Source organism: Pelecanus crispus, chromosome 4 (assembly GCF_030463565.1).
Source record: "Pelecanus crispus isolate bPelCri1 chromosome 4, bPelCri1.pri, whole genome shotgun sequence".
NCBI lineage: Eukaryota > Metazoa > Chordata > Aves > Pelecaniformes > Pelecanidae > Pelecanus > Pelecanus crispus.
Window position 1 is genome coordinate 28,767,799 of NC_134646.1, and position 13,813 is coordinate 28,781,611.

The 13,813-nt window shown below is 41.8% G+C and overlaps 1 protein-coding gene across 1 annotated transcript in view; it reads left to right on the forward strand.

Moving 5' to 3' along the window:
* Positions 1-3,212: 3,212 nt before the first annotated feature.
* The window catches only part of PAPSS1 (3'-phosphoadenosine 5'-phosphosulfate synthase 1), a 47,265-nt gene continuing 36,664 nt past the window's right edge, over positions 3,213-13,813 (forward strand). The window contains exons 1-3 of the mRNA XM_075708978.1: positions 3,213-3,272; positions 9,489-9,603; positions 13,200-13,435. Of these exons, the coding sequence (XP_075565093.1) occupies positions 3,213-3,272; positions 9,489-9,603; positions 13,200-13,435 (411 nt within the window). The remainder of the gene's footprint in view (positions 3,273-9,488; positions 9,604-13,199; positions 13,436-13,813) is intronic.

Here is a 13,813-nt window from a genome sequence, read left to right on the forward strand (position 1 = left end):
CTCTTTGACAGAAGTATTCAGCACCACAGTCAACTCAAGAATACTAAATCCTGGTGATTCTTCCAGAGGTAGAGTGGGTCTTCTTTTGGGGGCCTTAGACGAGCAAAAGATTTAGCTCATGATATAATTTCTGCTGTCATTCTCTGACCAGACTTTAACATTTAGTAAGGGCAGAGGCATACAGCACATTAGGTCCATGGAGAAGGGTTGCAAGAACACCTGCTGTCATGAGAACAGTTTTTGATCTCAGGTTGGAAGCAGATTAAGAAATAACAGCAATTCATCAGAGATTGTTTATTGACTTGAATTTCACTAAGGGCTCCCACAGAAATTTTCTTTTCAAGTTCAGAAAACACCTGGCTTGGATATCTAAATTAATTAATCATGAGAGATTTCAGGAAAGTGGAACTGGAACTTACCCCTCAATAGCCATGCAGAACTTACATATAACCTTACAAAGACCTTACAGACTGTTAATTTTCCCCAAATCTTTGTATAAGTTAACGTATCTTTGCTTCCTATGTTTAAAGAATGCTCTTCTCATCTCCCTTTTCAATAGTTTAAGGAGGTTGAGACGTTAAGAGGGAAAAAATGCATGGGCAGTTCTGGATGGACTTACATGTCAAACTTCTGTACACCAAAAATATATTTACACTTTCACTGAAACAGCATTGACAAGAACTGATGAAATATGACCTATGCTTGTGACATTAGCCTCTGTAAAATATGTAAATGTTGGTTATTGCCTGATATACCTCATCCACGCACATGGCTTTATGATACAGTTAGTATTTTACTATGCTATATACACATACATATGTATACATTATTTTAGAATGTTCGTGTAATCATAAAAGGTGATCTGTTTTAGGAATTGCTGTTCAGAAATGTTTATTACCTCTACGATTTTATCATCTGTCTGACCAGCAGTGTCTATATTTGCAGTCACACTTCAGATTTCACTAGTATATGGTCCATTTGTCAGTTTTTTGCAATATTTTGTGGAAGGAATCATGCAGCTCCCTGCCTTCAGTCTGTTTGGGCAGTATTGTGCATCCATCTTGATTAATACAATGGCATTTCTCTTCTCTTGTGATTTTCCAAACTGTAAATACTGTTGCCTAAAACTTCACCTGTGCTCAAAGCCTCATTTTCTCAACCTTCAAATCAGAATCCAAGACCGTTTCTTTAGAAACTAGGTGGCAAAAAAAATTCCAGGATAAGATCAACTCCTTGCTGGCAAACAGCTGACCAAGGCGAAACTCCTATGCAGACCATTTAAAAAAATCCAATGTGTCTTGCTCCCAGTCAATGTGTGAGTATTACAGGGGGGCCAAATGTACCTGTAAGAAGTCACTTGTGTAGTTAAGTGGGCTGCCTGTGTTTTTTGATTTAATTTACCACTCTTGCAAACTACCTGCTTCCCACTGCTGTCTCTCAGACTGCAGAATGAACAGTACCAATCTATATCAATGAAGTTAACATGCAGTAACAGTAGAATTTTAGAAAGAATGTGATTGCAAATAATGTTTAGAATTACTCTTAAGCCACGTAAAACAATGTTCTGCAAAGCGCAGTTAACCAAGCGTGCCCTAGACATAACTGAATAGTCAACAGGGGAAAGCCCTCAACTCACTGTTTGTTCCACGGCAATATGCTGGTTCTTTTTCCATGCTTGGGAGAGCATTGTGTGAGGGATCTTGCTAATTAAAATCCAGGCCCTGCCTCCGTCACTGTGCGTCGTGGTCAGAGTTGTCCATAGGCAACTTTTGAACAGTTACTTGCAGAGCAGCATGCTGCACAACCTCGTCATTCAAGTCAAGCCTAAAGAATTAACTGCAATTGTTGTCTCTCTTAGTTGCACTGTATTAATTCTATCTTCAAATTGCCTGAGAGCATTTCTAAGTATTTTTCCTGATTTCAGAGAGGTCATCTACCTTGCATAAGGTTTTTAAGCTTTTAATCTGAATTTTAAAATATGCTTTAAAAGCTACACCTCAGTATCTTTGGAAGGATGTCTTTCTGATATAGCAGGAGTAAACATTCATCCACAGAGGGCCTTTTTGTTTCCTGTTTCAAGTGTCAGAGAACAATCTAGAGACAGATTGTAAATGGGCTACTATTTTTACAGTAAACGCAACTCATGTTAGCACAGCACCATTTCCACCTTAAGATTAGCACTTAAGTGCTAAAGCAGTTTCTTTCTTGAACTAATATAAATGGACTAATATTTATACAGCAAATGTAACCCTTGTTCGTATGGCATCATCTCCACCTTAAGACTACCACCCGAGTGCTAAAGCAGTTCCTTCCTGGAAGTAAGAATCCGAGACTTCTGGTTCTAAATTCACAGTAAGAGCCATTTCCTAGAGCGCAGCGCAGGATGCGCTCGCTTTGTTGGGGAAATCCTTGTGAGGTGGCAGATGCGATCGAAAGAATCCTTGCCTTCCCAGTCACTCCTGCCTACATCACCACCCGTGCCCACTCTGCTGCTTCCCGGAGCGTCACCGCCCCCAGCTACAGCTCTGCAGCAAAGCCCCGGCTTCCTTCAAAGGCAGGGCAGGGAGCGCTCGCTTTGGGCTACGTCTTTAGCTTGCCCCGTCACAGAAGAACGAGACAGCCACCTCGGCCCCCCTCCCGCTCCCCAACTTTTCCTGGTGGCCTCAGGGGCTAACAGCCCCTCCTCCGGAGGGTAACCGGAGAGCGGGGCGAGCTTCTGTGTTACCGGCGCCAGCCGAGCGACCCCGGCAGCGGGAGCAGGCAAACGGCCTCTTCCTGCCGCAGCCGCCTCGCCTCTCCGGAGGCGCAGCGCTGCCTGCGCCCTCCAAGCGCCGCACGCAGGAGCGGGCGCCTCCGCCACGCCGCCCGGGCCTCCCGCCACGGCGCGGGGCGGCCGCCGAGGGGCCGCCGCCCGCCAGGGGCAGCAGCGCGCGGGGGCGGAAGCGGCGCCTCCCGCCAGCACCGCCCGCCCGCCCGCCCGGGCGCGCGCGGCGTCACGGCGCGGCGCAGGCGCGCGGCCGGGCCCCTCTGCCCCCCTCTCCCCCCGCCGGGCCGCGGCTCCTCCCTGCACCACCTTTGGCCGGCCGCGGGCGGGGCGGCGCGCTCCGAGCAGCTCCCCGGCGGCAGCGCCTTCCTCCGCGGCGAGCATCAGCGGGGAAGGCGCCTTCTCCTCCTCCTCCTCCTTCCTTCCTCCTCTCGCTGCCCCCGCGGCCATGGAGCTGCCCGAGAGCCAGTGCAAGAAAGTCAAGCTGAGCAACAGGGTGCCGAGCTGGGTGAGCGAGCGGGGCGCCTGGGGCGCGGGCGGGCGGGCGGGCCGGGGGCAGAGGAGGGGAGGGGAGAGGAGAGGAGAGGGAAGGAAGAAGCGGCCGATGGTGATGTGGCAGTGGGCGGCAGCGGGCGCCGGGATGGTGGGGGGGGGGGTGGGGCTCCCTGCGCCGCTCCACGCCGCCCGCCCGGGGCGGGAAGGGATGCGGGGCGCCGCGAGCCGGGACCGTTAACGGAGCGGCCGCGCGGGCTCCCTGAGGGGCGCGTCGCCACGCAGCCCGGCGGGGGCGGCCCCGGGGGGCGGCTGCGCCCTGCCCCCGCTGCGCTGGTTGCCCGTCGCTGCCCGCGGGGAAGCGCAGGAAGCCCCTCCGGAGAGGACCGGGGGTCGGGGGGTTTCATCCCTGCCTCGTCCGTCGTGAGCCCGCAGCTTCCAGCGTTTTGGAAGAAGGAAGACTTAAGAATGCGATGTACAATGCGGCCATTCATAAACCTGGCTTGGCCAAAGACTGAGGTTCTTTGTATGGTGGGTGTTATGTGGAAAACTGCTGAGACAGGGCTTAAAAAAAAAAAAAAAATCGAACCAAAGCCTTCATTCTTGGTCATAAAGATGGGGGAAGATCGGTTTACAGCAGAGACCAAAATGCAGCTATTTAGAAGATACATTGCATGCCTTTGCTGAGAACATTGGATACTCTTGATGAGTCAAGACAAGTGAAAAAAAAAAAAAAAAAGAGTATGATTTCTTTCAAACAATGCTGAGCTGAAGCAGACAAGATAAGATCCAGAAAACATTTGATATGAAAGTAACACTGTAAAACAGTCTTTCAAGTCTCACCATGAGTAGTACAGGCCACAACTTTCTTGCTAAAATGATAAATCTATTAAAGAAGAAGAAAAGAGTCTTGCGGTTGCCTGAAAAACAGGGAAGTTGGTAATGTACTAAAAAGTGTTCAGTGGATGTGGTGCCTGTCCAAGCCTCTTGCACTGTGTGCAAGTTCAGACTTGTTTACATAAGACAGTAATTGGTAAGTTAACATTCTTTCAGTTCCTATGAGGAAGAGGCAAAATCAAATGTTATGAAGATAGTAAAATGGATGATGTCTGGGCGGCGGTAACAGTGTATTCCAAAGTTACTCTGTATCATTTAATTTGTCAGAAGCAAAGTGAAGATCAATTTGTCCGAACCAGGGAAATCATATATTAAAAAAAGGTTAACTGACAGTAACTGTTTGCTGAGTTCAGTTGAGGTTAGCAACCCTGTATACGTTACGTGGCAAGCAGAGGAAGTCTTCCACTTCTCCCTTTTTCTTCGGAAGACCTCAACTGAAATGCTCTTTATAACCCAGTAAGCTTCACCAGGGAAAAAAGTGCTGCTGATTCACATGCTCCACAGACAAATGTTCTGGCACTTCTGACTCTGCGTCTGTTCAGCTGAGAGCAAAGTCAAAGCAACCTATTATACCGCAATGGAATCGACAGCTCCTAGGAGAGTAGGCAGAGCCTTGGCTTCCAAACTTTCTCTGGGCATCCAGCACTCTTCAAAATACACCTCTGTCTGAGGAAATCCCCTCGCCAAGCCCACCTCTGCCCACGGCAAACTCCAAGTTACAGAGCAGCACACAACATAGCTGCAAATGCTTCCATTACACTAGTTGGTAGAAGGGCTTGTGGAACACTTTCTTTAGCGTAGCTCGAATTCCTAACACGACTGATGCGTTGCATCAGTTTGCAGGTAACGCCTAATAAGAACTTGCTCCACATCTCGTTTCTGAGCGCATATTCGGCAGAGGCATTTCTGCCTTTGTTTTTGTCCGTTCCCTCTGATGCCAGCCAATGGCTCCACTGCAGCACTGGTGAATAAGCTGTCACTGCTTTTGGTCATGCTGTTACTGCAGCAGGTGGCAAGTGATGGTACACTCACACAGTGAGCAAGTTAGCAAGTGGCCTAGAAAGTATCTGCGGTGATTGGGAAATGGGAAAAGCATTAAAGATAAGACTACATTTCAGATGTGATGCTGGATGTGTTCCTGTTGTTGGCTTATGGGAGTTGTTAGCTTGGGGAATCAATGCCATCATCTTAGAGCAGAAGAATATGGAATTAGTCACAGCTTCTTGAGACTATGTGGTTTGTATAGAAACCATGCCTGTTCTTTACACGGTTCTTTCCTGATGCTTCCAAACTCAGAGCGGTCTCACATTGGTGCTTTAGCTTGGGGAGTTTTGCCATTGAAAGCTTTACTTCCTACCCCAGAGGTCTTGCTTTGTGAAAACTTAAAATTTGATGTAAAGTGACTGTAGAAGCACAGTGTTTCATTGTTGCTCTGAAGTAATGAAGAATAAATTCAGTTTATGCCAGTGTAGCGATCTGTCTGTTAACTATGAAACAGTTAAGCAATAATCTTTTCTTTCTGCTGCCTTTTGATCTTGGTGTTGCAACTTGGGTTTGCTCTTCTTTATCTGGATGACTGATCTGAGTTCTTACATCAAAGGTGTTTGGCATTGATAGATTTGGCTTTGGCAAAGAAAAGTTATCATTGCAACTGGGCAAAACATCAAGAATAAGATAAGTAAAAAAAATATGGCTCAAGTCTATCTCTGCAAATCTTTACATAGAGAATTTGACAGATTTAGTATTCCCTTTTGGTCCCCATCTTCCTTTCTTCTGTTCACATAGCTCTTAGATGTCTGTATTCATTTCCCCGGTCAACTACCTGCAAAGCTAAAAGGTTACCTTTATGCCAAAAAAAGTAAGCTACGGAGTCATCCTTCCTTGCTCTCTTATCATTAGAGCTCTTCAGTGCACATCTGTGAAAGGCTTGTTACTTTAATACTCCAATTTTTTTATCTTCAGTACAAAGGTATCACCCTATTATGGCACTTCAGATTTCATGTGAGAAACAAACTAGCATAGTGGGGGAGAATAAAGGAAGGATATGTCAGCCTTCTCAGCTGACATTACTGTTACAGTGAAACATAGTGGACTGAAGCGTTATTTCTACTTAACACGGTGAGTAGGAGGGAAAATATTAAAATGCAGTGTTTGTGTAAGTAGTGCGGAAGCACTTAATGTGTAACACAGGGTGGAAGAAATATTTTTGTGGGCAAGTCAGAGAGGAAATTTCTGATGGTTGTAAAGAAAGCAGATAAATAGACCTTTGAGATTAATGCCCTTTTTCATTAGTGCCTTTACAAAAAATCTAGTGTGTCCTTTCAGTAGCGACTATTATAGTGAATGTAATTAGGCTAAGAAGTTTAAAATAGCTTTTTTTTAAAGAGTACTTGCTCATCACATTGAGGTTTTCTGTTACTAATTTTCTTAGGTTTAATTTCTGTTAACAATGATAATACGGATCTCCAAGGTGAGCAAGGTTTTGATATACTGTAAAAGGAAATGACTCTTCTTTATTTCTGCTATCATTTGGATGGCCATTTAATTTCATCAATTGATACTCATCAAATTTAATGTACAGGGATTTGAAGACTGGCTAAATAATTTAAGAGCACAACCAATGTGAGCCACTGATTTCTGCTCCTGAGTATTTTTCTGTGCCACATCAATACTTGTAGTAAGAGTATATATCGGGGATAGTAATTAAAAACTTACATTGTTGAGGATCCAGTGTTCAGCTTTTGTTGCTCAGTGGTGGTAGTGAATCACCTAGTAGCAAAGTGTACATGATTAGGAAACATTACTAGCTTTTTCTGCAGCAAGAGAGAGTGACTTGCTAAATTATTAACTCTTTAGACCACCTCCATAAAAAGCTGTTTCCTCTTGGAAGATAAGGAGCATTTTGCTACTACTTTGCCCAGGAGCAGTACTGAGCTGTCTTGTTTGTGTGCATGCACACATAAACAAAAGGTGGGGCTGCTGGGGGACAGGTGTGTTTTTGAATGCATGCACAGACTGTTGGGGCACTTTAACCTTTAGTCTTAGATGCCTGCTTCTGAAGTACGGATGGATTATTGTCTCACCGCGGCTGAGCTTGCTGGCTGCTCTGTTGCACTTGTGTGCCTTCTACTCGAGCAATCTGTTGGCCTTCTCGTTGCTGTGGTTTGTCATCTCTGCTAATTTGGTACTTGATACTTTTTGTTTTTTTCTTTTTTAAAGTTGTGTCTTTTCCATCATTTTAAGAATCCCTCTTGCCTGCTTCCTCAGGGTTTCATGTGTTTTGTAAGCCTAGTGCAATACCCCGATCTGTTTCATTGCTGCTTTGCTAGTTTGGGAAAACAAAGAAAACTGATGTAACTTACTGAATATGGATGGGAAGAAGTCTCCTTGGATGAGGCATTTGACCTCCAAAGTACTTGAGTCTGATAGTAGACTCATTGCCAGGAGTCAAAAGCAAAGCATGTGTGTTTTTATCTTTTAATGTAAAAGAGCTTACTGAGACAGTGGCATGGGAGCTGTGCTTTGAGACTTGTCTTCTGTTTATCCAGTGCCTGGTACAATACGGCACAACTGGAATTAATGAGAAAGAATGTTGCTGTGAATGTATTAGTTTGAATTGCTGTGTATGTTCATGATGCGCAGCATATCTTTTAATTGAAGGCTAAGTACTTAAATTATTTTTGTTGTTTTTAATTCCACCATTTATGCATTTGCTCACTGAGATCTCCAATTTTATGTAGTGCATAATTGTTTCTACTATAAGAAAAAAGACTTTTTGATTTTTTTGACTCTGACTTCTGGTTTTGGTTAGTGCACTGACTGCGTGTGCAAAACAGCTTTGCTTTAGGAGATAAATTATTTGGAGATGACACGATCAGCAAGTATAACTTCACTTTGTATGGTTATAACCTGTTTGCAGGTGGTGGTTTCTTATGGGTTGGTATTCAGTCTTCATCTAAGTTTAGAAGCTGGACTGTCACCACTGAATTATGGAGTTATATTTAAGAACTTGAACATCTGTTCCTACCTTAAGTTTCTGTTTGTATTAACTATGAGCCCAGCTGTGTATAGAAGTGGGGACATACAATCACACAAATTCATAACTTCCAATTAAGTTATAGGTAAACTTTTGAAGTGTTACAGAAGAATGATGTAGCAGCAGTTCTTGAAGCCACAGGTAGATGCCATTTTTAATGTTAACCCTGCTTTGTGGTCTCTCTCTCTAAAACTATGAACAGCTCTCTGCTAGTACTCCGTAGATGAATATCCTCCTTCTTTCTTTTTTATTAAATGTCATAAGTGCTTTCTTTTCCGGTTAGCACTGATATAATGATGAAAGAGAAGATAGCACAAGTGTCTTGCAATATGTTTGTAAACAAGAGAAGTCAAAGCAGCATTACATATACCACTAAACCCTCCCACCCGCACTTTTTTTTTTCCTCAAGCCTTCTCTTCTGATTGATTGTTCATGCTCTGTCTGGTTATCTAAGGTCTTGATCTTTTATAAACAAAGTTCATATAACTAGATACCATTAAAGCTTAAGGGAATGCTGAGGGTGATCTTCCTGTGGGTTCTCTCGCCTTAGATTGTGAAATGTGTTTGACAACAGTATCATCTTACTTAAAATATTTGTACAGCAGCTTATTATGATGAATAAAGAGTTTTAAGAAAGTCTATAACCAGCTTTGTTTTAATTAAAATTGTATTACAAAACCCCCACCTTTTTAAGTAAATTCTTTAATAAGTCACTTAGAAATAGTACTTTCTTTAAACACTCAGAATATATGATCAGTGTCTCAATTCTGGACACTGAAGATATAGGTAAAGGCAGAGTGGTCCGGAGGTGTGTCTGCTGAACTGAAAGTTGGCCCAGACATGCATAGTTTGCAATGAAAAGGCCTCCTAAGAGTTAAAAATGAGCCAATGTTTGGCTGTTTTATGACAGAAACCTTTAGCTCAGAGGGAGAATCCATTTGAGCTTCTTAGATTTAAATCACTTGAATAGAAGTCAAGTCTAGCAGCTTCAGCAGTTTATCTATATTTTTATAGCTTTTCAGTTGATTTTTCTTGAACAAGTTGTATTTGAAAGTAGTAGTTGACTAACCTGGCAATCCCATTTCACAGAAGCAGTGCAAGGGATGCGGTTTACTATGGGTGGCTTTTCTAATTTCGTTTGTGTCCTTTGATCTATGTCGCAGCTGATGGACTGGGTATTGTTTTTACTTCCACTGGTCTGTGTCCCAGTCTTTCTTTGTGCCTGTGAATAAGTTGTAGTATGCTTTGCCAGCTCACCCTCTCAGAAGTTGAAGGCCTAACCAACTTCTTCTTTTACAGGGAATGCAGAGGGCAACCAATGTTACCTACCAAGCTCATCATGTCAGCAGGAATAAGAGAGGCCAAGTGGTAGGAACAAGAAGTGGTTTCCGTGGATGCACAGTCTGGTTAACAGGTACAGTCACAGATTTCTGAGGATCCTTTTGGTTTAGTTACTCTTCTGAAAAGCTGCTTAGCTGTAGCTCCTTTTTTTTTTCCATGCAGAGTTGAATGTGGAATCTAAGACCTTGATGCAATTTTATTACTATTTTTAGGTAGACTAGCAAGAAATTTCTCTGGGACAGATAGTAACTTGAGAATGTATTCTGTTCAGTGCTCTAGGAGTGTTGTTTATTTGGCACTGTCTGCTGTTTAATCCTGGTTGAGTTTTGGAGTGTATGGCAGGGGTGTAGTGTTTTAACCAATTCTGGCTCTTCTTACTGTCTGTTTTACCTATTAACAAATGAAACCTAACTTTTTTTTTTTTTTTTTTTTTAGAATCTGTGTTTCTGAATCTTTTCTGTAAAGGTCTCTTCTCTTCTGGATGTTCTTGGCTCCTTAGGTTGAAATAACATTTCAACATAAACCTATGTCTTTGGACAGCAATTGTATGTTGAGGCAATTCATACTGGGAGTTATTTTTGAAATCAGCACTGTGGGTTTTTTCACTGAATTGTTTTGATTGTAAAAAGAGAGGATAAGTAAATTCTGGAAGACTGCTTTGTTTCATAACTGTGAGGGGAATTTTTTTTTTGTTCTGTCTTGCAACGTTTCTGGAAGCTTTACCATGTTTCCTTTGGAGTTTTTTTCAGTTAAAACTGAAAATAAAAAATAAATAACAAAATGTGTTGATTAGTTTGCAAACCATTTAGAGCGCTGTTGTATTGAGATACAAAAGATCTTCACAGAGTTTTAGAGAAACTTACTACACTAAGTAAAATTTGTTTCCACTAGTGTTAATGAACATGTGTGAAAGGTAAAGCAGTAGTTGATAACAAATTGCTGGGAGCCATTCCAAACAGATTTGATACCATAGCGTGCTGTCATCTATTTCTTTGGTAAAAGAACGGAGTCCTTTTTCTTCCTATTTCTGTCACATAGCTCCAGCCTGTCTCTCAGTGCTCAAATGATCTGGTAGGCTGCCTTTCTGTTTCTGCTGGTAATTCATTAATATCCTTTTGAAAAAGGTCATGATAAAAATGTTTTCTCAGTTATCTACACGGCAACATTTTCCAGTCGTCATTCTTTTTAAGCAAACGTAATCTTAGTGCCCAGTTTAATTTTTTTCAGGAGTAAGAAGGGTGGTGGTAGAATACAAAAAAGTAGGAAGGCTGTAAGGCATTAAGAAGAGCATGTCCGGGAAGCTAGGTTATTGAAGATGCTTGAGCACTGATGTTAGGGAGTGAAATGAATTGTAGGTATTGAAGTAAGCAATACTGCACATTCGAGAATTGTGCAAACTTGAGACTTCAAAACTCTGCTAGGTTTTAGAATAAAAGCTGAAGCAGTGATATACTCCCTTCAAGATTCTCTCACCTCATCAGTACTCAAGGCGGGGGGAGTGTACAGAAAGTTATTTCAGAGATCACTTTTAAGCTAAGATTTATTTGAGACCTAAATTCTAAAGAATGTTTTGTGCTGTCAAGTCAAACGGTCCTAGTAAAAAAAACCCCTGAGGAATTTATGAAAAATATGGAAAAGCATTACTTTCATGTGTAAAATAATACGCAATTTTGAGAGTGTAAGTTATTTTAAAGCCTTGTCAGCTCAAAAGCTGTTCTTAAAATTCATTATTATATAACATTAACTTTTGCATTTCATTACACATTGGAGACCAAATGATATGTGAAAAGCTAGAGCATTTGAGTGAATAGCAATCTAGATGTGGGGACAAAAATTGCAAGTCAAAGACTGCATTAATGAGAAGCAAATGATGAAGTTGCTGAAATCCTAGTATGGACTGTCATGGTTATTTTCTAGGGTGGGGGTGTACTTAATGGCTGCCAAAAGATGACTGCTCTGTTTCCAGCCTTGCTTTCCTTCTCGTGCCTTGCACAAGCTGTAGTGCTTGCCCAGCCCAACCTTGAGCTGATTCAACTTGCTAAATCATCAGTGAACTTAACACAGCCTCCTGCCACACACAAAAAAGGGGAAAAAAAAGAAAAAAAAAATGGCGGGGGGGAGATTAGCAAACTGAGTTGGCTAACAGGCACCAGAGGTAGTGGAATAATAGAGGTAAGATGGTGTGAGTGGAGAGGGGAGGGCAAGAGAGCAGGACCTCCCCTTTTGGAAGCTGGTTCTGGCCTAAGTCATAACATTCAGCTTCATCAGGTGTAGCTGTTGCTCTTTTCAAAGTAGACAGGTAAGTATTGACACAAGCAACTTGAGTTGTCCAAGCAAAGGTAGATAATTTTTATATATAATGATAGGTCATTATTCACAGCTCTGCAATTTTTTTAGAGGTTTGAGTATGAGCCAAACCATACTGAAATCTGTGAGATGGATGGTGGGGTCTTTTCTTGAGAGAGGTGTTGGCTTAAGTTCTTATGTAGGACTTGTCCTGGGATGCACATATTCTTATGTTTTCATAGACTGCTCTGCATCTTCTGGATATTACATTGAGTGAAGGAGGAACCTATACAATGACTCCTCTTCTTTAAATTACCCTAAACTATTGCAGGTGTCAAGGTTTCCTTTGCACTTTTTGTTTTCTTAGAACATGCTTGTTAGCATGATTGTCATCCTTTGCTGTAAAGGTCTTAGAAGTAATACCAAACAGCTGGTTTGTGTGATATTTTTTTTTTCCTTCTTTCTCTGAAAGCTAGAATAATTCTTAACCACCACTAATAAAGATCAAAATATTTTTCTTCATCCACTAGTGCTATTTTTTTTTCTTTTTAGACTACCATTACCCTTATTTTTTTTTCTTACTCAAAGGATTAATGTCATCTTATGAAGATCTGAGTTTGTGTCCCATTTAGGAACTGATTGCTCTGTATAAGCAGAAGCATGTGCTCCAGATAAACTCCTGAAATCTAGTCTGGAAAATTATTTAAATACATTTCCAACTTAAAGCAAACAGTAGACTTTTTAGTGCCAGCAAGACTTCTCAATTGCTTAAAGGTTTGTTGCCAAAGATTCTGAACTGGACCAAAGTTTAATATTAAAATTGTCTTTGCTTGTTGCTAACACACTCTGGTTAGCGGAGCACGACTGCTATGTATGAGTCTTGAGTGAGTGAGTTTTGTTGTGTCTGTGGTGTCTAATTCAGTGCTGTTATTCTGCAAGGAGTAAGAACAGAGTGTGGTTTGGTCTGATCGCATTTCTTTTGTTGACTGAAATTCACTTCAGTGTGAGATCTTCCTCTTCTGATGTAAATGTAACATCTTAACTCTGTGTTGGGTTTCTGAATTTAGTTTGGTCGGGTAGTAACAACTGCCAGCAGCAGCACTGGGGAATGTGCACCGCCTCTATAAGTGGCAGCAGCTCTCAAGGCCAAAGTCTTTTTTCTGCTTCTAATTGCATACTTAACTTTGTGCCTTACTCTCCTTGTACCTATTGTCTGTGTAAAAGGCACTTGGCTTATATTGCAGGTAAGCATCTCCAAAAGGCATTGCTGCTGATGCCTGTCACTTTGGGTTTTTCATACTAGCAGTGGTACGTGTACTACAATTTGCCTTAACTTGTTTCTGTGCTTATAATATATATTTATATTATTATTGAATATTCTAGGTCTATCTGGTGCTGGGAAGACTACAGTGAGCATGGCACTGGAGGAGTATTTAGTATGCCATGGCATTCCATGCTACACATTGGATGGTGACAATATTCGCCAAGGCCTTAATAAGAATCTGGGTTTCACACCAGAAGATAGAGAAGAAAATGTCCGTCGTATTGCTGAGGTTGCTAAACTGTTTGCAGATGCTGGTTTGGTGTGCATTACTAGTTTCATCTCTCCTTATACTCAGGTAAATGTGAAAACCCTGTAGGTAAAATGTAGGAAAACTACAAAATACAAAATGTCACTCAGAATTTTAGTTATAGTAATCCCTCACTGAACTTAGCCAGAATCAAATGCTTGCTTGTTTTCTTTTTTATGACGTTTGTGCTTTCTAGAGATGATTACTCAAATTTCAGAAACATTAATCTTAAATATAAGAAAACTTTACATTAGTCATATAACTGGAACTGTGTTTCAGTCTGTTAGGCAGAATTATTAATCTAATACTAGGAACAAACCCAAATGATACTCTTTTAAGACTCTTTAGTCTTAAAATTACACTATCTTGTTTGATCTGTGTAGATTCCAGTACTTTATAGATATGAAGACTAGGTATACACTTAAC